Source organism: Dromaius novaehollandiae, chromosome 5 (assembly GCF_036370855.1).
Source record: "Dromaius novaehollandiae isolate bDroNov1 chromosome 5, bDroNov1.hap1, whole genome shotgun sequence".
Lineage (NCBI taxonomy): Eukaryota > Metazoa > Chordata > Aves > Casuariiformes > Dromaiidae > Dromaius > Dromaius novaehollandiae.
In genome coordinates, this window is record NC_088102.1 from 45,712,650 (window position 1) to 45,737,790 (window position 25,141).

A 25,141-nucleotide genomic window follows, 5' to 3' on the forward strand; every position below is an offset into this window, starting at 1 on the left:
AGTCATAGCCTTTTCCTCATCTCCAATTCTTGCCAAGTTCTCTGTCATCTTCTTTCATATTCTTTTATCCCTCAGGCCCCTTCCACTCTTACTCCCTTTGCACTTAAATTATTTTTTGTGGAGTGCTAATGAGTGTTATTGAGGGAACAGAAAAGAGGGGCTCTCCAGTCTTAGTTCTGCTATTCAGTGATAGCTCCCAGCAGCATTTAAGTCTTTTGTAGATAGTCCTATAGCCTGTTCATCTTGGCACCTGCTAGCACAAGGAGGTATGAAAAGCTTATGCATGCTCTATTAGGTAAAATATCTGCTCAAGTTGAATAGGAGAAAATAATCAAATCTCTATAGAACCAGTACAAAATCATTTTCCTACAGCTGTTGAGGGTTTTTTTCTTTTTTTTTTTAAGTTGTATTTTCATCAGGTAACAAAAAAGTATATCCATCACATGCATCCAGATTAGGTCAGGATGCAAGAAACTTCAAAGGAAAGCTTTTGCAATGCTTCACATATTCTTTCTTGTGCTCCTTGTTGGAAATAGCTCAAGGATTTCATCTGATATTAAAAAAAAAATTTTTGCTTGAAACAGACTTTGTAATCTAGCAAAGTGTCTAAATTGTAAAAATTCTGAAGTTATATAGGAAACAAAAAAAAGTAGAAGGAAATATGCAATCCAAATATGTAGTACTGTTATCCCTCATTACAACAGTAAGGGAGAAAAAGTCCTGTGTCTAGATAGAAACTTTAAAGACTTTCCTATGATTAAAATCTACCTTGTTTTCTATGGCAATCTATACATGAACTGACCCACAAAGAAGAAGAAAACCCTGGATTTTTGGTGGATTTTTTTGCTGGTTTGGGTGTATTAAAACCAACAACAAAAATGTATTTGAGTTGCATTCATAATTCATATTTTAGTGATCATACTTTCCTGAAATAGATCTGGATTACTGGAGCAATTATTAGCCTTATGACAGATACTGAGCAAATTCAGCCTTACTGAAGGTTCAGTTACTTTCTTCTACATCCTGAGTTCATATCTTTGGGTCCCACAACTTCTACTTGCAAGCAAAGGACGAGAACTATACTTGATAATCTTAATGTTTTTTATATAAACCATAATGAATATAAAATCAAGGTCAAATGATTTTCCATAGTGAAAAAAGGGGGGCACACTTAACCACTTATTTTTTTCCTGCCATGTTTGAATTTCCATACATTTTCCTATCCACTGGTATTTTATATGTATTGGATTAATCTCTCTTTTTTGGATTATTCATCCTCTATCAAGCTATCCCAATATATAGTTATGACAGAAATATGTTCATAGGTAGTTGGATAGTTATCTTTGGTTTTAGGACTGCTTATTGTCAACATTTCTGCCTGGCAAAAAAAACAAAACAAAACAAAATAGGTGCTAGATGATATTTTTTCCAAATCAGGACCTAGTGAATGAAGCCTTTCTTATCTGTTGCTTTTAAACTTTCATCAGTTCAACCTGTTTTAAGATATGTTACTTACGCACACTGCTGTGTGGATCCTGCCCAAAGACAAGTAAAAGATATCTCACTGACAGCTTTTGTTTCCCTAAAATAGAGTTCTGTTGCTGGGAGGCACTTGAAAGGTATCAGTGAAGCTATTTTTAATCTAAGCCAGACTCTTCTTATGAAATTCATTTGTGACTATGTCATTTGCAGAGGAGACAGGAATGGCTCTTTTTTCTAAACCTGCTCCAAGACAATATGTAACTGACAAACTTCTCTCCTAAACACATATACGGATTATATTTCTAAGAAACTCTGTGATAAAGGCAACGTAGATTAATTTGTTAAATTCCAGAAACATCTTTTCCACTACTGCTGTCATTTGAATGGCTGTTGTACGAATAAATTAAGAAAGAAGTGTCATGAACCTAATATTTTCTTCTGTTTTTATTAATTCTGCCTAATTGTACATCTCCCTTGGAATGGTTAGCATAATAATCCTTTCTTAGAAAGAATGAGACCTGCAGACGAGACATGCTAAAGCTAACTTAAATATCTGTCTGGCCTTGTGTAGAAAAGCTCTGCTACAATAATATATCTGCAAACCTCTTGACCTCTCACTGTAATTTTCAACAACTAAAATTTAATTTATATAAATAATTTTATATAATAAGCATGGACAAATCTGAATAAGTCAATGAAGAGCTCTTGCTGGGGGAATGGGACAATAAACTCATGACAGGTAGGGCACTTTGTGCCATTTAAAGATTCTGTTGGGATACTTTGAGCTCAATCAGCTTCATCTGCATTTCACCCTGCTATATCACTTCAGTATTTTAACTTTAGGTAGGAAAGCAGGGGCATAGATCATCAACTTGCACTACAATCAAGAGGTCATGCATTGACTGAAATCCTTATCCAAATTGAAACAATTCAAGGAGATTTAGAGCTTACAAGCTATGGAGGAAAGCAAAATGTTTTAAGGATTTTACTCAATATGAGTAGTTTTCCTTGCATTACCCTGTTTTCTGCCTTACATTAGAATGATCTTCCAAGCAAAACAATGATTTATCAGCAAATACATGAATGTGTGAAAATTCAGGACTTTTCCATCCTGGGGTATTTATATCAGCATAACTAAACTACTGCACCTTCTGTTGCCAGTATTCATTGGTGCAGTTTATCCTAATTTGAATCTCTAAATAAAATGCATCAGTATGTAATCTGCAACAATTTACCTACACTGATACAAGTATCATTTCTTATTACACAGGTTATATTCATCCAGGTTGTACAATGAGCCATGTGCATTGAGGATATCAGGAAAAATACTAGTTGGCACCCTTTCTACAAGGGTAGCTCTAATCCAGTGCTACAGCATATAGAGTGGTTTTAGGGACAAGATACTGAATACATTCACACTAGCCAGTCAGAAGTCTAATGCATTTTCATGATGGTCAAATTCCATCACCTGCCCACTATCATTCATACAATATGCTGAACTTGTTTCCTTATCACTTTCATTGTAGTTTTCTGCACAGTCAAAGAGCCACTGTTTTCCAAGAGCCAAATGAGGCACTCCTATGCATATAGCCTGTACAGAGGTTTATGTCAGTAATTTTGATACTTTAGATGGGGAAAAAAATAAAAAGGGAGGGAGTTCAGAAAAGAAACAAAGAGCATGCTGAAGCTGCAGCCATTACCATGGATATGTGTTTGCTAGTTTTAAACTAATACTTACGTATTTACGAGAGCACAGATTACAGAATGGGCTGCCACCTGAGAAGCTCCACAAAACTCACCATCGGGACTTATGTACAGACATACGTGTTATCCTGGCTTTAGCCCTAGCTGTTCCAGTTCTCATTTGTTAATAGGGAGAATTAATTACCAGACTCCTTTGAATCTGAAAGCAAGTCAAAACATTTCCTTATGATTTATAGATGCTGCACTGAGCTGCTGTAGAGTATTTCCATGGGGACCATCGGTAAATTCACATGCAACCTGTGGCTACTACTCCTATATAAACAAGCTGAGCTAAACTGAAACAGGAATGGGACGAAATCCAGCAAGCTTTACCTTACCCCTCTACCTCATCCCCACTCTCTGAAATGAATTTCCTCAGGCTTTACAAACCTGGGCAATTATCTATCAAACCCCTAGTGGCCTCCTGGTGAGTTTTCATTCATGTAAATGATTTGGGGAAAGAAAAATGTGAAACCCAACATGTATCACGAACAGCGGTTTCTAACGGAGCGAGTGCCGTCACGCAGCACTCCCCAAGTCAGACGCCAAACAAAAACTGGACCAAGTCGTCAGCGAAAAAGGCACATCAAAACAGTGTTCCCCATGCCCAGGATAAAACCTGACGAATTTTAAGCTGAAAAATCCACCTAACAACCTTTTGACCCAACTGGTGTGGGGTCACTGGTGTGTTATTTTATCTGTATCCTTTGTCAAGTGTGCTCTGTGAATAAGCACTGCATTAAAGACAAGGGAAATACTATCTAATTAGTCATGCACTAAGTAATTCAGCATGCTTCCATTTGCAAAAATCAAATCAGACTCCAATACTGCCATCAGAGCCCGAAGAAAGCAGCAGCATGTCTCTGCACGCCACCTGCTCCGACGCTCCACAGCCGCCCGCAGCTGCCAGCATTTCCGTGCACCTTCCCGGGACACGCCGCGACCGCTCCGGCCCCCAGGCCCAGCCCAGCGCAGCCACCCGCGCCCGGGCGAGCTCCCGCCGCTAAGCGGGCAAAGCCCCGCGGCGCGCCACGGCCGTTGGACGCGCCCCAACGGCCGCGCCGCCGGCGTCAGGGCGCGTGCGGGGCCGGGCGTCGGCCCAGGGGCAGCCGCGTGCGTGTGCCCGGGCTCTGCGCGGGGGCGGAGGCGAGGCCGGGCTGTGCCCGGGGCGGGGGGGGCCTCACGCCCTCCGACCGTTGGCGCTGAGGAGACCTTCACCTCAGCGGTGCGTCGGTTTGGGGGCGGGGGGTGTTAAATCCTGCTCAAGTCCTGCTAATGCCGCTGTCCTGCGTTCAGATGCTGGCATTTAGGGCAAAAAAAGCCAGGTCGCTGCCCTGAAGTAAAGCCTGTGAGTGGCCTGAAGGCAGCCTGGGTTTTGTACCTCTTAAATAAGACATGGGTGCTGCTTTGAAAGAAAGCAGATTAGTTTGTAGGAAAATAGCTCACGGAGGCTTGGAAGAGCCGATCCTTTATCTCTGGAAGTTTACTCAATTTTAGAACTACAGTTGAAAAGTGGTTTTTTTTTTTTTTTAAAAAACATTAGTTACACTTAGGCTTTTGAGGATTTCATACACCTTTTTATTGTACTGTGATGAAGTACTGGTCAAGCACTAACTCAGTTTGCTATTATTTTTCTCTCGTAGAATGATGATGGTCAGGATTTGGGCAATAAGGCAGTCTCAAGTAACTGAGGAAAGTAAAGAAAGTTCTGGTAAGGTTTGCTTGCATTTGTCAGTTTTATTGCCTCATGTTTTTTTATTAAGATTATTAAGTGAAACTTCTGTTTGTTGGGAGTGAGTAGAGTCTGTTTCCTTATACCATTTAGATGACAATACTGAAATATAGGATGAAATACAAATACTCTGCGGCAACCCAGTGCTTCAGCTGAGTCTTACATTAATCCTAATTATCTAAATATCTCCATTTCTGGTATATAGTTAGTAGTAATTTTTTAAAAGGAGGGACACATACCCTGAACCGGGCAGCAGGCATTAACTTTGAATTAATTTAACTCTGGAATTGTGGTAGCATCAAAAGTAAAAGTCAGTTTCACATCCTACTGGACAGAAATCTTAGTGAACTAGTAGTAGGTCCAAAGGAAAAATGTAATCCATTTTGATTGTATTTGGGAGGAAAAACTTAGAGCCCTCCACTGCAAGTAATTTACTTTCTCCTTTATCCTAATTTGGCAGTGAAGGTAGTTCAGAAAGGAAAACACTAACTTTATGACTCATTCACATGGAATTTCAAATCTGTATCTCAGGGTGCTTTGAGCACACATCTTAAACTGCTTTGCTGCTGTAGAAAATTGAGAAAACTTGGACTACTGTTTTTCATGCATGATTGATAACTCTGCTTTTAAAAGCACCTGTCTGTATTGATAAGAATAAAAGTTTAAGAAATAATATTCTTAAAAGAAGTGCAGGTGCTATTAGCTCTTTCCCAACTCGAGTTCTCTTTCTTACTCTTGTTAACATTGGCTCCTTTTGTTGATAAGACAAATTCTGTAGTGCTTCTATTTCTGTCTTAGAATTATCACTTTCCTCCTATTAGCAACTTAGTTTTGGATGATAGATCTGAAAAGGTGATATATTATTATGTTTGTCTAAGTTATATATCTTCTGCTTGAGCAATAATGGAGTTTGTCTTGGGAAAATGACCAAAAGGGCTTTTGTAACTGGATTGGTGTAATGGGACTGTGTTTTTTGATAGTAGTTGCAGGCAGCTGTGTTAGATGCTTAATGTATTAAAAATATGCTGCAAGAGAATGTAAGTAGGTAAGAGTTTTAAATTTTATGGTCTATTCAAATGTTAATAATGTTTTTATTATTGATTTTTACCATGCACATTTGCAAAACAGGGAAATGCCTCCTGCTACCCTTCTAACAATAATAAACAAAAATAAGAGTGCATGTGAATTTTGGCTACTTTAAAAATTCTCCTTAGAACAGAGAGCAGCAACAGAGGATACCCTGGGGCTGACTACAAGGTAAGAATGTTTACCATGACATTTAGAGACCACAAGTCCATCTAATTTTGCAGAAAAGGAGATCCTGCACATGAAAAAGATTAGTCCTTATCATCATTTACTAAGTAACCTTTTCTATGTGATGGAAAAAATTGTGAGCTACTTTATTCTTCTTAGCCAGCTAGGTTTATGTGATGGTGTTGTGTCCCAGAGAAAAGCTGCTCAGTTTACGTATTTTAATCAGATTAGGATTGAAGTGGTTTGTTTATTTATTTATTTATTTATTTACAACATGGAATTAATAGGCAATCAGTGAACTATACATTCAGGATCAGTGTCAGCAATGAACACATGAAACACAATACTGGACACCTCCAAAACATTAATAAACACCTACAAGTTTCTATATCTTTCTATAAATAATTCCCCTCTTCATTCCCCTCTTCCCCCCCCCCCCCCCAACAGTTATGTGCACGCCGGCAATGCAGGTTGCAAACACACCGCATCTTCTGGGAGTGCAGGTGGCCCTGCTTACCCATGCCTTCTGCTGGAGATGGGATTTCTCTAGCTCAGTGTTGCTTCCTACAAACTGCGATACGTTACGGGGTACACTATATAATATACACTGTTTGCTGCACGCACCCCAGGTGGGTCTCTGCTTGTTCCACCCCATACTGACAGCCCACTAGCTGCATGCAGGCTGCTCACTGTGTCTGAGGCAGCTCTGACAGGCCTCGACAGAGGCAGTGATCTCTTCTCTCTGTCCACTGTTAGAAATATTCTTGTTATTTTTATAGTTCTTTTCGAGATGACGACTCCATTATTTCAAAGGTCTCTGTAGTTCCTTGGTTACTGTTTAATCTCACTGACAGTCACCTTCCCCTTCAGCATTATCAGTTTGAGGAAACGCCCTCCCCGCCTGTTCCCCATTCACACACACTCTTGGACTCATATTCCTGTCCTAAGAGCTGTTGCTGTCCCTGCCGTTTTGCTAACAGGAGGCCATACAGGGACCCCACACTAGGGGTCATTGGCAGTCATGCAGTACAGCCTTTCTGTGTATGATTTTTACAAACATCAAGCTTTCTGCATTTTTCACTGTGCAAGGAGTGGCTGGTATTCTGAATTTTTAGAATTCAGATTTTTTAGAAATAATCTTCAGAAACCTAACGAGAGTGTGCTTCTTTACTGTAACTGTTCGGGTTTGGATTTGGTTTGCTCTTTGTCATTTGAAAGTTTTACAAGTTAAAACTAATTCATGTTTTTTCGTGTAGAAGTGCAGAATTATCTTAGAAGGCCCTGTAAAGTTATGTTCTAACTTCTTGGAGCTATACTGCAGGAAGTATGCTTCCAAAAGTAGCACCTCAGCCAATTTTTTGGAGACCTTTGATTGTCATTAGTTCAAGGACTTTTAAGCAGTAGAAAGTAGACTTGTGAGTACTGAAAATTTATGATCTTTGTATACACAAGCAGTGGAATTTTATACCTGAAGACCGCTTAAACAATCAAATTTCTTGAAAACATGAACTAACATTTAAGGAAAGCATCAATTTGCAATACTTCCAACAGCCGAGGAGGAAAAAAATGCTCAGTTGTGAAGATACTGCTCTTCGCACAAATAGTCATATTCATGTTGAACAGCTAATAATTGAGTGGAAAATGCCACTTTTTTTTTTAAGGACTCTTGGTTTACGTTTGTGAGCCCTTCCAGTATTGTGTCATATTAAAGCACGAAAGTCTACTCTCTTCATGAAACACATTTCTGTAACAGAATATATTTGTTAAAGCATCTAACTCTCTTTAGGATAAACTGTCCTTTGTAATCTAAACTCTTGCAATTCAATCTCTGCTTTTCTATAGAAACTGTCATACAAATGCTGGGATGATCCTCTAACTCCACTTCACATTCTGGTAGTAGGTTCTTTATGATGTAGAGCATGTCTCTGACTTTTATGTGTGGTATATGCCTTGCTTTTAAAACAATACTGTTGCCCAGAAAAAATAAAAAAAAGAAAGAAAATAAACTTGTTTCTGTATTTTCATTCCTCCTTTTATTTATTCTTGGAATAATAACGATCTATAGCAGACAAATGTTCACCTTGCATAAGTTGAATATGATGTAAGAGGAATATCCTTCTGTGTTCTGATACCATAATAACACAAATACATATCTCATTGCATAAGTGTTTTTTATTATGAAGATTTTTTTGCTTGTTTAGTACAATTAAAATGCTGTGTCAGACACACTTTCCCATCTCAACTAGCATATTGGCAGCAGGAGAGCAGCTGAAGTCTGGAGTATTACTTCAGTTCATTTGTGCTGATTCTTCCAAAAAGCAATGCTTCCTGGATTAATTTTGTCTTCTCACCTTCTGTTGTACTGTGGTTTCATGGAAAAGCAATTTCTAGCCAGAAACTAATTACTGCTGCAGGTCAAAAAAACCAAACAAATCCCTATTTGAACTGCTGGGTGAGAAGCCAGAAACTCTGTAGTTTCATTTGACTTAATTACCTGGAAAAATATGTAACCATTCATAGATTTTTTTCAAAAGCCTTTCATGATATTAGATTATAGTAAGTTTATTGCATTCATCACAGACTTTTTGTTTTGAAAATTTTATTTATGTGCAAATAATCTTCCTCACTACATCTTGCATTGTTTCATCTGATGATATCCACTAGACAGAAGTCCAGCGGACAGAACTATCTCTGTAAATTATTATGTGATAGCTATAATCAGTAGCAGAAACATCTAATAACTGGATCTTTATGCTGGTGTCTTAAAAAAAACAAAACTAGAAAAACAATAGTGAGTCATTACCAAAGAAACAATTTTCTATATAAGGCAGAACAGTAGCTTAAGCCAGCGATTGTTGAATGGTGTGTTTCAGACATGGGTCTACAAAGATCTGCTCAAGAGCATTGAAGTGAGTATTTCAACCATTAGCAATAAGAGCAGGAGTGAAAGTTACTTTCTGTTGTGCAGAAATCAGTATAACAGAAGTTGAAAGAGTATTACAAATAATTTGTTAGTATTTCACTATTTCTGAGCAACTTTGATGAAGCATCTCAGAATTCTGAGAAGAGCAAATGGAGAGAACTGCAGAATTGAGGGCTCATGTTCATTTCAGACTTTAGGAACGGATTGATTTCATGTGTAATTGTAACGTTTGTTTTTTCAGACATGTCTTATGTATGTAATGGGGAGAAATTTTTATCTTGTTTTCCCTGGATTTCTTCACCTGGAGACTGGGGCTATGTAACTAGAAGAAACCTAAGGGAAGAGAGAAATATTGTCTGAAAAAAATGCTGCCTGAGTACGACACTACACTATAACCTCTCCTCCCAGTACAAAAGTATTAAATGACTTAAGATAAGCAGGATTCTAAATGTAACTGAAATTATCCTTCATTCATCTCTTCGTTTTTCGTCTTTTCAAGTTCCATTCCCAATGCTGAGACAGAGAATGGGGAGAAGGGTTTATTGTCAAACACACTTAAATGGCTATAAGAAACAAGCAGTTATTTTTAAAAAGTCTGAAGGTACATAACACTTTTAGATGCATCACTTAAAGATGCATAGATGGATGATTTAAAGTGTGTTTGTTTGGTTAAAATAATGTACACAGATTAATGATACCAGTTAGCTCTCTGTTAATAAATAGCAAACAGCATCCTAGAGGGAGTGCTTGTAGTGAATTAAGGAAAAAGAGTCAACAAACTATTACATTGTTCTCACAGATTTCCACACTGCACACAGCCTGTTAAAGATTGAGAATATCAAATCTTGACTTCAATATAAATCAAATAAAGGTGCCTTGCAGGAATGTGATCTTAGTATAATTATTCAAAAGAAAACAAAAACAAAACAAAACAAGCACCCCTCCAAGATTACCAAAATTCCATAAACTCTGTAAAAAACTAAACATTGTTTCCGTGAAAAACTAAACATTGTTTCATCTTATATCTAACCAAACACCCAGAGTTCATTTGTCCAGCTGAATCATTTGGATTCATACCTTGACTTGCAGATGAGCTGAAATTCAGAGTTTTACTGAGGTGCTGGAGGATGAAAAAAAAAATTAAGATACAATCAGATATTAAAGGAAGCTAATTAAAAAATATCAAGACCTGGTGCTGAAGGTGAAATACGGATGCTTTGCAGTACTTGTTTTTTCTCTGTAACAATTTTAGGAAGATTTAATGTTCCTAAGGCAGTCCTCAGAAGATGATAATATTAACTTGCAGTTGCTAAACTGCCTTTCTCACATTTAATTGTGAAAACTCATGTGCCTACCATAATTTTAGTTGAGAGGCTTTCTCATGAGAAATCACTAGGAAGCATTTTACTTCTGTGGTGGTCTTAACTATCTCTTAGAAGAAAAGGCTTAGTGTCATCTTTAGAATTGCAACAGATGCAGTTACTTTGTTGTTCAGATTACCAGATTATGTGTCCTCTCATGATCTGTATTCATTTACAGAATGAATGGTACGTTATCTTCAGTGTTGTGGTTCATTTTAGGTGGGCAATGTGACAGTATATTAACTGTTTAAGTGAAGAGATCTTTCTGGCTATAGCTTTTGAGCAATGTTCACGCTGCACAGTACAGCACTGCACAGAAATACTTGAGCTAACTGTTCAACTGGAAGTAGCACAGCTGCCTTAGTAAGGCGCTGCATGTGTTGGCTGGGCATTTCAGAGTTGTTCGCCCAAGTTCATCACAGTAGGAATGCAGCTGTAGCACTTGCTTCCAGGACCCAAACAAGGATCTTGGTGGCCCGCACTGCTGTGTGCACCGTGTACAGTACAGTACAGAGTGAGCTCTGAGCAAAGTATCTCGAACTCTGTGCTGTGTAGACGTACCTTCAGTCTCCGTGTTGCGAAGCCAGATTTCTGCCAGTGGCTGTTACACAGCTCATTTTCACAGATGTTTCTGCTTTTGACCTGCATTTACAATGGTGCTATGCATGTTTATGTTGTCAAATAGGTACATTACTAGTGACTTTCCCAAAAATCTTAGTCAAAATATTTCTTACTGTGTTGTAAATGTACACCTTCTTTTCCTGGCCTTTTTGACAAGCAAAGTAAGTTATCAATGTTCACCTAAAAATTATTTGTAATGTAGTACGCACTACCTTTTACATATTTCTAGCAGTTCTTGCAGCTAATGACTCTGGAGTCATTTCTAGGAATTTTAAACTTTCAATTACAGATTATAGCTTAAAGGATAATTGTATAATCCACAGTATACGGTTTATAGACAGACCTCCATTCCAGTGCTAAATTTCTTCTCTAGAATTATTAACTCGGAGCAAAATAGTTGTCAATCTTCAGTCCTGCATTTCCTGGCAAGTAACCCAATTCTGTCGTAACGGTGTGGCATGAAAAACACAATCTTCCTTGGGCTTGTAATTAACAAAGCTTGTATATACCAAATAAGTTGGTGTTAGATAATGGGAAGCTGTTAGCTTTTGAGAAATTCATTACTGTTTCTTCATTGCAGAATTAATATTATCTGCAAAATTCATCTGATTACCTCTGACATCCAGTCTGCACTCTATTTCAGCTTCACCACACTCATTAACAGCTTTACAAGTGTAAAAACCACCATCAAATGGAGTTGGTTTCCGGATCTCCAGGGTCAACACACCCTGTTTACTGAACATACGATATTTGGCATCCCCAGACAGATCCATTTTGTTCTTGTACCAGAATATCTTTGGCTGAAGAACACACACAAAAAAAGAATTTAAAAAATAGCAGTTAGAAAATGAAAGACTTATGACTAATCTTAGTGTTTTAATTTAGCCATCAAAGGTGTATGTATTATGAGGAGTAAATATTACATAGCAATGTTAATTTTTCAAGGAACCTTTCCTCATTCAAAATACAAGCTCATGAAAGTAGTAATTCAAGTGTTCAATATTTTCTTTAACTTTCAAATAGCATGTAAAGCACGTAGCTCTGTACCTTATTTTTATTGCAAGTTTTTTAAATCTTGCACTGGCTACAAATTTGTTTCTGTATGGGTTATTTTATTGTGCTTATTAAAATACATTTAGGTGTTTCAAGTACCATTTTATAGAAGGGGAATTAAACTGCACAGATTAATACAGCAAAATTGTCAGAAAGCACCATGAAGGTTGGATGGTCAACTTGGGAAGCCTAGGTTTGGGCTGGGAAAGAGTTTTCCAAATGTTTTAGTACCTCTTCTGCAATTCTAGTGTTCAGAATAAAGTTTCTGTTGCCATCAGTTGAGCAATAAAATACTTGGCTCTATGGCAGTTCAAGCCAATGTGTTTTACTTCCAGTAAACTTCTGAAAACTTTTATTTTATTTTTATAAACAAAATTTTGAAAATGAAAAAACAAATCTAGGGCATACTGCTTTTGTGCCTTTGCAGCTCATTAGTACCTATAGCAAAGAATTACGGTTTAAAAAGTAGAAGGTGAAGCTTTGGGTCATCTGTTTTACTTTCAGATTTAACAGCTTCTCCTTCTATTTCTCTGCCTATAAAGAAGGAATACAACTGCTGCACTGTTTTATAAAGTGCATTCAAATCTATTGAATCACTTGTGTCTTTGGCCTGTGATACACAATTCAGTGCATCCCAGTTGTTATGCTTAATTTTTTTAAAGATACCAGCTGGAATTTTTCCTGCCTCAAAAAATTTTGCATCTTCTTCTATAGCTTCCTTCTCTTTCTGGGTATATATGTTTTATTTCAACACTGCAACCAGGGCATGAATATTGGCTCTGCTGAAACAGTGACTTTTTCATACTACTTAGATCATATTTTAGATATACTTCATAGTCTACAGTCATTCAGAATTCGAAAAGTCTATCAACAGCAGCTACTGTCTGTGAAAATAACCTATTGCAGAGTTTTGCCGTATGTATAGAATTTTTCTTTTGCCAAGATTAATTTGGGCAATGCAACTACAGAAATATGTTTGGAAAAGCTGCTTCAAGAGTATTTGGTGTGCTGAAGAATGAGGACTATTTGTATCTTTTGGATTAATACAGAAAGAAGAGCTGGCCTGCTGGCATTCAAAGGTGTGACTATTGTATTTAACAGCTGTAAAATGCAAAGGTTTTTTTTAATCTTATTTAAAATTATTGCAACTGAATGCAGTGTTTAGGTAGAGATGCACAAAAAGGTCAGTTAACCGAGAAGGAACATTACTTATACTACTGTTTCACGATGAATTTAAGCTGAGGCAGCTACTGGAAGATGGATTTTGCTCACATTTGGCTGGTGTTTCTATTGTCTTCCTGTTCTTGTTCTTTTGCAGCTGTTTATGTAAGCACGCTTCCTTTTTATATTTGAGTTTTGTTTGGAGCTCCTTCTTCATCCACTGAACTGCAGCAAATGATTGCATTAAGACTACCTTTTTCTCCCTACGTTAGTTTGAACTTGGACCAGTTACCTTACATGTTTTGCTATCTAGCTATCAAAGGCTTGTGCTGTCATGAAGAAGGGATAGAAGGTGGAAATAAATAGCCAGAAGGGGAAGGAAAAGGGGTACTGCAATTTTGGGGATGGTGCTAATTTAAATTTATGACAAGATTATGTCATAATATGGTAAATTCCTTCACTGCAAAGAGCCTATTTCCCTTTTTTGAGAAATCTAAATTTAGCTCCTAGCTGATACAGTTTTTTCTGCTTGTTCCTGACTCTTACAAAAGTATATCTTTCTGTACTCTCCGAAGAGAGTTCAAAAATATATTTAGAGTGAGAAAATATCCCTGTGAGATTCAACTCCCCCCACCACAAAACCTCACACATAATAGGTCATATGCTAGCTAATTTTGCTATCTAACTTAGACTCTCAAATAGTTAAGTGGCTGTATTGATGTAAGAGAAAAATTGTTGTTCCTATGTATTATAGTGTTAGCTCAACAGTATATTACATTAGCTGCTCTTTTCCTGAAAGACTGAAGAGAGTCAAACGTGCATTGTGACAAGATGTGTAATTTTTTACCTCCTTTAGGGAATAGGTTTTACGTACTGTACACATTTTCAGTGGTAGTGTGAGCGTAAGCAAAGACTGTCCTTTCGTCTGTCTCCTTTCCTGTCTTGCCCCACCTACTTAGTGTAGCTGTTTGGGAAATGAGATCAGGGAAAACAGCCAAAAAATAACCCAGGAAAAAGAAGAAAAGATATTCCTGTGGATCATTCCCCTGTTCTGGTTCTGTGCACAGCCACACAAACCTGTACTGTCCATTATGGTTAAGCATTAATTATGGCTGAGGTAGGGAATGACTGGGGGAGATGTACTATTTCTTGATATAGTCATGTTGCACTGTAATTCCACTGAAGTGGCATGAATTCTAAGCTACCATCCTGGCTTGTTGCAACAGTATTTGAGTACCTTAGGGATTCCTCGTACAGCACAGCTGAGTGTGGTGTTGTATCCTGCAATCACAGAACGGTCTACTAAAGGGTGAGTGAATTTAGGAGGTTCAGAGAAGTCATGTTCTTTGTAACTAGGTGGCTTATAAGTGGTGCCTGCAATTCAAAGAAACGAGACAGTAAGAATTGTGATAATTTTAAATTCTGCTCAGTTGTGTACAACCTACTTGTCATTTTAATTTGCCTGTGTGATTCAGGGAAGCCTGAAAGCTATGACATTAGTGATGTAACACATCTCTGTCTTTAAAATACACCTCGTGTTTAATGCTTTAGTTGAAGTAAAAGGTCCTGGGAATCGTGAGATTTCAGTTTGTATTAAATATGAAAATAATATGTCTGCAGAGGAAGCCTGGACCCCACTGATCTTAAAATTTTAATCCCAGAATGCAAGTATAACCACCCACTTGTAGTATTTTCTTAATATTCTTTTCTTAAAATAATACAGCTTAGGAAGACTGTGTGATTCACAGTTTTTGAAAACACATAGTTGTTAGTACAGGAGATCTGCCTAGATAAGGTGTCTTCATGCTAAAATACTTTGTAAGTGCTAGTTACTAAGTAATGAAAACATCTCTATTGGTTCAACTAGCAATACTATATTTTCCCTTTACTAATGTAATACTTGTAGTACTTATTGACTTTTGTGACCTTTATTTTGAAGAATATGTTACCTGTTTTTTGAATATAGGCAGGATTTTTGGTGGTTGCAGCAGTTTCACTCAATCCACAGAAATTTTCACTGAAGACTCGAAAAAAATACTCATTTCCCATAATCAGGTCTGACACTACACAGTTTGTGCGACGATAGTGATCAAAAACAGTATACCATTCCTGTAACAAGACTGTACTGTTTAGAAAGATGCTATGAAAGGTCAGCCATGGTGCTAGTTTTGGGGTGGAGACCCTTCTTGCTACAAGGGAAAGACAGGTGTTTAACAGTAACTTGCGAAATGAACATTATTTTGCTTCCTGCAAAGATTAGCTAATCAATTTTCTTACATATATTCTCTGGCTAGCATGATAGTTGTATGGATGTTTGCATTTTGAAGAAAAACTCTTTGCATTTTAGCCCTACTCATATCGGGGGAACCAGATCCGTGCTGTATTCTCAGGACATGACTGCTTGATGGGGACTTTCATGAAAGAGATGTTTTGCAGTCTGACTGACATACGTACCACTCTCAGTATTCACCTCCCCAGTATACATGCTAGGGAGCCCAGCAGCTGAGTTCAAGTCTAACACCTCCTCCCTCCCCTTTGGTTTCTCCCTGCACTTGCCGAAAGTATCATAATGCAAAAAAACGGTTTCACCCAGCCTTTTGGTTCTTTTTAGATCCTATTCTTAAATATTTAACTGTCTCCTATGTGCCATAGGACACCTTGGGCACATAACTGAGGGTCAGGAATTTAACTTTTTTCCTTAAGTCTTTCTGTTCCCTGAGCAGGGAGTAGTTTTAACTGCACACAGAATCACTGACAGCACAATTTCTCACCATTGTCTTTTTGTCAGCTTTCTGGACTGTGTAGCCCAAGATCTGTGCATTACCATCATCTTGTGGAGGTTTCCACTCCAGGGCAGCATTAAATCCCCACACATCCACAAGCTTTATATTCTGAGGTGGGCCAGGCTTGTCTGCAGAGGAGACATGAAAAATATCTTACCTTCTGGTTCAATATCTGTGATCTTTGTCATTTCTTCCCATGCAGGGGAAAAATAGAACTTTATATCGATCTATAGTTGTTCCATAGCAATGCATTTCATTTATGTGAAGTTGAAACTGTAAACAGGAAAGTTGGGAAATTTTCAAATACCCTTCTTAATACTCTTTTGGCAGGCCTGAAGCTTACTGAGAAAAAAACACAGTAGAATTACTAACATGAGGACCAGACAAGCTCTTCCTTTAAATCAGATAAGAACTATGTTGTTTGGGTGGGTGTGATTAACTCTTTCAGATTTATTACGTGTAGTTTTACTCAATCAGTACAATTTCTCAGTCATTTAGGTGCATGAGAGTAACATAAACAGCAACAACATAGGCAACTGGAGGTGCATTTCTCTTGGATAAGGAAGGCCAGCCATTTGGGAATGCATGAACGTTTTACTTGTTACTGTTGGCAGGAAAATACATTTCAGATAGTCTTAAGAAAGAACAGGGCTACAGCTTGTTTGAAGAAACAAACCTGGAAGTCTTGCATATTGCCCAGCCTCTAAATGTCATTTTCTGAGTCATCACTGAAAACCAGGTGAAAGGCCTTAAGCTCCTTAGATTTCACCAAATCATGCTTTAGAGTTGGTCATAATATATAGGGGCATAGGCTTATTTAATCAGCAGCAAATAGTTTAAGATTTTCTTTAGAAAATACTTTAAAATATTCTCTTCACTGTGGTTATCTATACCTTTTTGACATCCGTATGCTAGATCACTGTCATTCATATTTTAAAATTAGCAAGGAAAGAGGTTTTATCCTGCAAAATGAAGCTTTCTCAAGAATAGAGTTTGCAGGAACTTGAAACTAGTAGGAAGGCCATGATTATCGCTTGCACCTAAGACAAAATTTGACCACCTTCTGGTTAAATTTTAGGATGTGCTGAGACAGTAGTCTGGCCAATGCTACTGATACTTCAGGATTATATAGTTTGCCCCTTTACTTCAGAGTTTTGGTTTGCAGATAGGATGAAACATTTCAGACAACAGTGCTGAACAGAAACTAAATTGGAAATAGTATTTCTTCTTTGTGGAATATAACTCATTCTTGAAATAAGAAACTCCTGGACTGTTAGAAGAAATCTGACTCACAAGCCGATTAGCATGCTGCTATCACGGGCTTATTAAAAAAAAAAGGAGGAGAGACTCTTACAACAACAGCCTCTGTATTATCTTGGAGAGGGAAATCTGCTAACCTCTCTGTAAGATGCTCTTAAAAACTGTGTTCTGTCCATGCACTTTACCACAAGTATCACTTGTCTGTTGGACTCTGTTTTTTTAGGTGGTGGTCATCTAGGTATGTGTTGCCACCAAGCGTAGCTATCCACCAGCTATGCTGTGGAGCCTTTCTACTTAGTTTTCATACCAAGTAATGGGATCAAAACAATATTGATGGCACCGAAGGCTGATCAAGTTTTCCACAGAAGCAGGGAATTCATGTTGGGATGTTTGAATCTGTGTTACTTGATACTGCTGATTAGGACTGTGCTGCCTTAGAGGTGTATCTCAAATCAGCTATGGAGTGCTGGAAGCGTTTCCAGATCATCCTTTCAAGATTAACACCGTTAGTGAATATGAGAATCTGCTTCTCTATCTGAAAAATCGTTTGGACTAATCGATTCTCTGTCCCAGCCTTTTAATAGGTATGTGAAATTGTTCTGAAAAATACATATTTTTGATTAAAGTAGTATTTAGACTTCTGTACTGACTCTTTTTCCCTTTCCCTCAATGCTTGTTAGCTTGCCCACTGGTGAGATTTCTCTGTGATAGCTAGAAAAAGGACAGATCTATCCATGGTGGTATAGATAGAATAAAGAAAAAGGGTGTGCTAAAGGGCCCAGTACAGTAAATGACAGTCTTACAAAAGGTGGGCATGGATAAATTATCTAAATGGATATTTATATTCTTGATCTTCATGGTTTTATGAGACAATGCAATCTGCAAGAACGTATATTCAAAATTCCTTTGCAGAACAGTAGAAAGTTCCTTTCTCAGTACTAACCAGTGCATCTCTAGCAATTTGATGGGAGGATAGGAAAAGCCAATCCTAGTGATATGTCTAGCAGACTGTTTTTCTCCGTAGGACACTGTGTTTGAGCAGGGAGTTCAGAATATTCTGTTGCCCTCAGCACCAACTTTTCTGAGCAGTTTTGTGTAGTACTAACTTCTGTTGAATGGCAAGAAGAGATAAAGGGTGAATTACCATCTTTCAAAAAGAAACTGAAATTTACTGTAATTTATTTCAAATAAATAATCAGAACAATAAATCAGAACAGTAAAAAATTGTAAAAAGTATGAGGTTTGCTTTGATCATAGTGGTAGACATAATTTATTGTTTCTTTTAGAGGGAGAATATTTGAGGGGAACGATATTTTTCAGAGATTGGAGAGATTTGTATTATCTAAGATCTTTCTTTAAGTGCTTGAAATTTACTGCATTTCCATAGTAAAAGTCCATACGTTGTAGATCGCTGGAGTGAACTGCAGCAATTGTTTTGGCAGTAAAGGCAGGTGGTGGTAGTAGAAATGTTTGCTCCTGTTTCAAACTGACAAGTACTGACCCCCATTGCAGCAGAGCTCTTGGTTACCTGCATTCTTGCCCTGCTCCAAAAAGGATAAGGACACGAAGCTACGAGCATTATTCCCTCATCACGTACACATCTGTTAAGGAAAGTTAGCTGATTGACAGAATTCTCAAAGGGTCAGTGCTTGACTTATTGTACTTATTGTACAATATTGTACTTATTGTGAAAGCTGGGTTGGCTTTTCAGCCATTCAGCTGACCTATGCATGCCTCTCTACAGCAGCTAATGCATTGCCATTAATATAAAAAAAGGTGCCTGAATCACCCATATTTCCCTCCTGCTAAGAGAATACAAAATCTGAGGAGCAGAAAGTGCTGTTGATAGAAATGAAAGGATGCAGCTCTGATGAAAGAGTGAGAGAATCAAAAAATCAGAATAGATGCCTCTGTTGCAGAAGTATCTGTGCATGTTTCAAGCCCTTTCTCTTCTCAGTCAGGAATTAAATGGAATTTATTTATTTCCTTTTGATTGAGCAAGCTACCCAAGCAGTTACAAGTTGAATACCTGTCCTCCAAGTCTGACACATAATAATCTGTGTGGTAAGATTACTTGCTTTTTTTTCAGCCATATATTTTTTTTATGAAATTGTTCTTTGACCACTGGTACATGTATGTGTTCGTACGTCTTTCTACAGTACTAAACAGTGAACAGAAGATATTTGGTACTGTGCTGTAATAACAATATCCTGTGTATCTAGAATCACTATCCAGTTTTAGAAAGGTATTTTGGTGCCTAAAGTGCACAACTCCCCTTTATCCCTGTCCCTTGGGATTATTTTGTCTCAGTTGCCATCTGTTGTTGCGGAACTACAGCCCTCCTCTTGGGCAGAAGCAGCTGGTGGAATTCAAACATATTTGACCCAATTCATTATGTCTCTCGTTTGCTCTTAACACTACTGCATACGCATTCTGCTAACTTTACCTTATAAAACTTTAAGCAGAATACAGTCAGCTTTATATCTTTAATTCCAAAGCTTTAGGAGTTATGTTAAAAACTATACTTGTATAAAAATACTCATTCCGAAAAAATATTGCTGCATTGGAGGAAATTCGGGATAGCAGTGTGAACGAGCAAGGAAAGATAAATAAAAATTGGCTAGAATGTTGGATAGAGTTGTGAGGAGAAATTGAACTCTGGCTGAAAATTAATGAAATCTTCTTATTAGTCAAGATTCCAGAATATATCTCTAAAAATCCCAAGGGGAGTTATTGAAACTCTGGCAGTCCATCCCTATAAAATGACACAAGAAAACAGACTAGAAATTGTGTAATAGAGAACAAGCCTGCATTAAGCCTTAAGCTAACTAGATAGTTCAAAAAAATCTTTTCTATGCCTGACTTCTGTGGATGCATTAAATGTGAATTTTGCAAATTCACGAGACTGTTATTTCTAACTGTCAGAACAGTAGGGGTATGTTAGTATAGTGATTTTATCTTCACAGTACTTATGTGTTGAAGAAACTCAGTAAGAGTACCTCTATTCCAGGATTTCTCTTTCCTACTTTGGGGACAATATGGCTATTCTCAAGAATATCAGAACTCTCAAATGCTCTATGCAGAACTATGGTCAAAGCAGAAGTGATAGAAAGATGATAAAGATGGTCAAAGATACGCAACGAGAAGAAACTAAACAAACAAGGAGGCTACAGCTTGGAAAAGTTAACTGAGGGGAGTATGACTTAAGGCATAAAATTACAAGTAGGATGGAAAAAGCGAGTAAATGATTGTTCATGGTCTTTCTGATACAGTACTGTATGGATATCAAGCAGTATTATCAGGAGAGAGACTCAAAACAAACCAAATGGTCAGTTGTATATACACTTAGATGGTGAAATTCCTTACGAAAGGATGTTTGGATTCTGAAACTGGATCTGGATTCAAAAACTGGCTGGACAAAATCATGGAAGAAAAAATCCACCAAAAGCTATTCGACAAAACAGATAATCCCCCTCCTTCAGGATGTCTCTGGGACACAGATCATTTCAATTTGGGAAAATGCACTAGCTAGCACAACATGCTAGGCCTTCTCTTACCTTCATCCTAGTCATCTGCTATCTAGCATTGTCAAAGGTTCTGGGGTAGGTGGATCTTTGCATAGAGCCAGTATGGATGTTATTTTGTTTTGTATGATATGCTTATGTCATCAGGTTCTTACCTATGATTTGAATTGTTATCACAACTTTATCAGTCATGTTTTCTATTTGAAGAGTGACTTCATATGCTCCTGAGTGATGAAGCTCTGCCTTTCTGATAAAGAGGATTGTGTCTGTGTTGCTGTTCCGAATTCCCACATCTTTGGAGTCTAGTGTTTGACCATCTTTCATCCAAGTGACTTTGGGTCTAGGTTTACCCTGGGGGGAAAAAAGGGTTTTTTTTTTAGATTATAATAGATTTTCTTTTCTTACTTTTCTGGGTTTTTTTGTGTTCTGTAAATCTAGGAAGCATAATCTAATACACGGTGCTGCAATAGTAGACTCTCCAGGTGCTTTCCTGTTTCTGTTTTTTTTGCAGGCAAGTATCTGCTCTCATCTGTGTAGTTTGGTGGCACCATGCCCTGAGGACACCATTTAGTTAGAAGACTGAAATCATACTGAGAACAGATGTTGAAAAAATAACATATTACTTGCTATTTGGGATTCATTAAGGAAATTAAGTAACTTAATGTCATTAATTTTAGAAGAGGATAAAGAAGTGGACAACCAAAAGCTGGGAGCAAGTATCACAATGTATTTATGTTGCTCTTGTACTCTTTCCTATGCATCTGTGAATCTGCATTAGATGGACAGTTGATCTGAATCTATGTGATTACTCTTATTTAAAAGAAGTCTTTAATATGTGAAGAGTTTACGAATTTTTTGTCCCCTTGTCCTGCCTTCCTTAAAACATTTGATTCTCTATCCGTAGGTGTCAAAGTCTTACAAAAAATTCTTGTCATATCTTGAAGTCGCAGGATGTAAAACATACTGTATAATTCTTTCTGCATTGCAAAAATTGTTTTGGTGACTGTCAGTCTAAACAGACAAAGTGTCACCACACCTATAAAAGATGACATTGTAGAATCAGTAAGATATCTGTGGCTTACGTCACCATCAAGTCAGTCTTTTCTAGGAGAAGTGGTAGATAATATTTAGTTATTCAGAAGTACTCTGAGTACCACTGCCACAGTACATCTCCAAAAGAAGAATCCCAAGAAATCAGATGTGGGCCAGATCATATTTTTTAACCTTGTTCATAGTTATTCTAGCAGAAAATAATTCACTTGGTTGTTTTTTAATTTTCTGTCAGATTAGCATTATGAAACAGCACAGTGCAAGGTTAGATGAATGCCAGAAGTAACACAAATGGGTGAGAAGCCAAAGTGAGATCATCCAAGCCAACAGTTAGATCAGCGTAGGAACTAGAGTCTGAGGCACTGAAGTTAGGACACATATTGCTCTCCATCTCTAGTAAACAGTGAAAGAAAGCACCTCCTAAAAGGCTCTTCAATTCACCACATGTCTGGAACATACTCCATTAAGTCTGTATCTTTTTCCTTAGGCTACATAGGGAGGTTGGGATACTCAGGTGTTTGTTTAGGTGCCTAAGGGTAGGTGGAATAAAAATAAGCCTTTGTGTTTTGCTGCTACTTTATTTCAAGTTTGTCTGCTGTTTGCTCTGAAAGTCTGTATGGCATCTTATATATTTTCTGTGGTATTAGAAAAATTTATTAAATAAAACCACCTAAAAATGCTGTTCTGTAACAGACACTCATTCTCTGTCTTCTGAATCATCAAATGTAGTATCAAAACCAATATTATGTCAAGGCTGATAATGAACTTTGGATGAGAAATTTTCATGGATTCTCCATCTTTCTCATTTGGTAACTGATTTTCTTACTGCTTCCTAGCAAGGAGTAGAATTACCTCAGGCCAGTAACTCTGAAATACTAGCTACAAGGTTATTTTGTCCAGTTCAAGTGTACCTACACGCCTGTCTCACTTCATGGAATGCTCTTACAAAAAACGGTTGGAGGAAGAAGTGGCTTCCCTCCTTCAGCTGGAAGCTATAGTAGAAGTTCTTGAACAAGTAAAAGAAAATGGGTTTATTCCAATTCATGACAGATTATTGATCCTGACAAAATCATTTACTCTACTTTACTTTCCACATACTTTTATATTTTAAAATGGTATGAAGATTCTGTTTGCTAATTGTGGCTAGGAGAATGCTTTCAAAATAAAAACAGCCCACTTACAATGTTATAACTACATGGAAGAGAGATTTTTGGTTTACATTTCTAATTTTTCAAGGCATTTACAGATAGATACTTGGCTAGTTTATCAGACTGCTTGCAAGATGAAATAATTTAAAATGGATAGCAGATTTGGCCCTAAATTTCTTGGTAAAGATTGTCAGGAGAAATCATAGCATTATAAAGTCTCTTTTTTCTATACTTGATCACAAGAAACATCTTTGCTATAGATTAAGCTTTGCAGCCACTGGTGTTTTAGTGTGGTTAATCAGATATTTTCATTATAACTCATTATTTGAGAAGATTGCAAGTGTTTGCAGTGTTGGTTTTCAGATACTTTTATACCATGAAAAGCTTAAACATACAGAAAGCATGTTCCTCATACATATCCCAGGGGACTGGATTTCTGTAATGTGTAATAGGTAATCCCAGAGCAAATAGTGGGTAGCAGAATGAATAAATAGCACACCAGAGAAACCTCAGGGGCTTTTACTGCAAGGAAAGAACAAATTTAAATGATATTTTTAGGTTTTTATATTCACGCATATATGATGGGCAAGGCTCAGTAATACTGTGAATCTGAATTACTGTAATACAGTGATAGTGTGAATCTGTTCCACTGGTAGCACATAAAATCCCTTTAATCATGTGCCCCTGTGGTTAATTTTGAAGCAAGAACGTGTCAATTCCCCTCCTTTCAGCATGTCCCATGTGCTTATAGGCACTCAGGAGAAAAAGACACGGACTAATAATAATGTTCTACTTTGCTTTTTTCAGTACATTTTCATCTGAAGATTTGAATATATTTGCAAATGGGATTTGGATACCTTGGGAAGGTATTTAATAGAATTTCAATGTTACATGAGAAAGCAGAGACCATAGAGGACAAGTGATTGTGACAGGGTTGCACAGAAACTGTAAATAGAAGACACTGATTTATACTTTGATTAGATAATGTTCTTTACTTCTTGCTTGTGTTATGTGACTCAGGACTTCATAGTAATTCTAGTATTTATGTATTTTCTCCTCTATCCTTTTGTAATTTGAAGATTGCAGGCATATCTAGTTAGAGGCCTTTTCCCTCAGTAGAAATGCTCAATGACTTAAGCTTTTTCAAAATATAAATAGTAATATGTTCTTTTTGCTTTGCTTTTTAAAAAAATGCTCAGTATTGGGTACACTAAGTAGCTTTTTTGTATTAAAAACTGCAGCTATAGCTGCAATTCAATACTAGTTATGAATTTATTCTGCTAGTTTAAAAAAATCTCTTGAATTAAAATCCTCTGGTTTTGGTCTCAGGCTAAAATTTGTTACTCATGTAGTTTTTACCATTTTTTCTTAGACTCACCTTTAAGGAGACAGAGTTTATACAGTTGCATGGCTTGTTTGCCAGTCAGTCAGCTCAGCTTTTGAATCATTTGGTTCATTTCAGCCAAATTCAACAGTGGACTAGAAATCTCTAAGATTAGCTTAGTAGAGTTTTGTGAAAATTTGTGACAGGGTGGAACACAGAAACCTCAATTAGTGTCCACACTAAGTAAAAATCAGGGAAGACTTGGTCTTTACCCATTTTATTTGGTAACAGCTGATCGGACATGGCAAGTGAAGCTCTGGATTAGTTGCTGTGTATACTCTTCCTGGCCCGGGGAACTGAGGACTGGCAGTTCTTGGGGAGCATTGCAGTGAGGCTGTCATAACCAAAAGAGGTGGGTTATTGTGCTGGGAAGATGGTGATGTAGGGGATACAGGACACAAATCTGTAAACCCCCAACTTTATCAGTTCCTCTGTTTATGGAACAGCTTGTCAGTATCTGTGTGAATTTTCTTCAGACATCAAAGCAGCAAAAATATCTGCTTGTTTAATGTTTAAATGTTTTTAAAGGCTTACACTAACTCAGAAATATCATATGTAGAATGTTCAGTTTTGCATATGATTAGACTTCAGTGAAGCAGCCATTTCAACAATTTTGGAGATAAGAAACATGAAAGAAAAAAATAAGCATACAATTACGTTAA

At 37.4% G+C, this 25,141-nt stretch overlaps 1 protein-coding gene and 1 long non-coding RNA gene across 2 annotated transcripts in view; both read right to left on the reverse strand.

Moving 5' to 3' along the window:
* Nucleotides 1–8,363: 8,363 nt before the first annotated feature.
* LOC135328654 (uncharacterized) lies at nt 8,364–10,302 on the reverse strand. The gene is made up of 2 exons (XR_010389616.1): nt 10,212–10,302; nt 8,364–9,467 (listed from the first exon to the last, which is right to left on the reverse strand). It is a non-coding gene; the product is annotated as an uncharacterized LOC135328654 (long non-coding RNA).
* Nucleotides 10,303–11,676: 1,374 nt separating this feature from the next.
* MYBPC3 (myosin binding protein C3) overlaps nt 11,677–25,141 on the reverse strand; it is a 62,563-nt gene continuing 49,098 nt past the window's right edge. Inside the window, exons 29-33 of the mRNA XM_026093232.2 lie at nt 21,053–21,248; nt 16,102–16,241; nt 15,280–15,439; nt 14,568–14,704; nt 11,677–11,916 (exon numbers count right to left, since the gene is read on the reverse strand). Of these exons, the coding sequence (XP_025949017.2) occupies nt 11,677–11,916; nt 14,568–14,704; nt 15,280–15,439; nt 16,102–16,241; nt 21,053–21,248 (873 nt within the window). The remainder of the gene's footprint in view (nt 11,917–14,567; nt 14,705–15,279; nt 15,440–16,101; nt 16,242–21,052; nt 21,249–25,141) is intronic.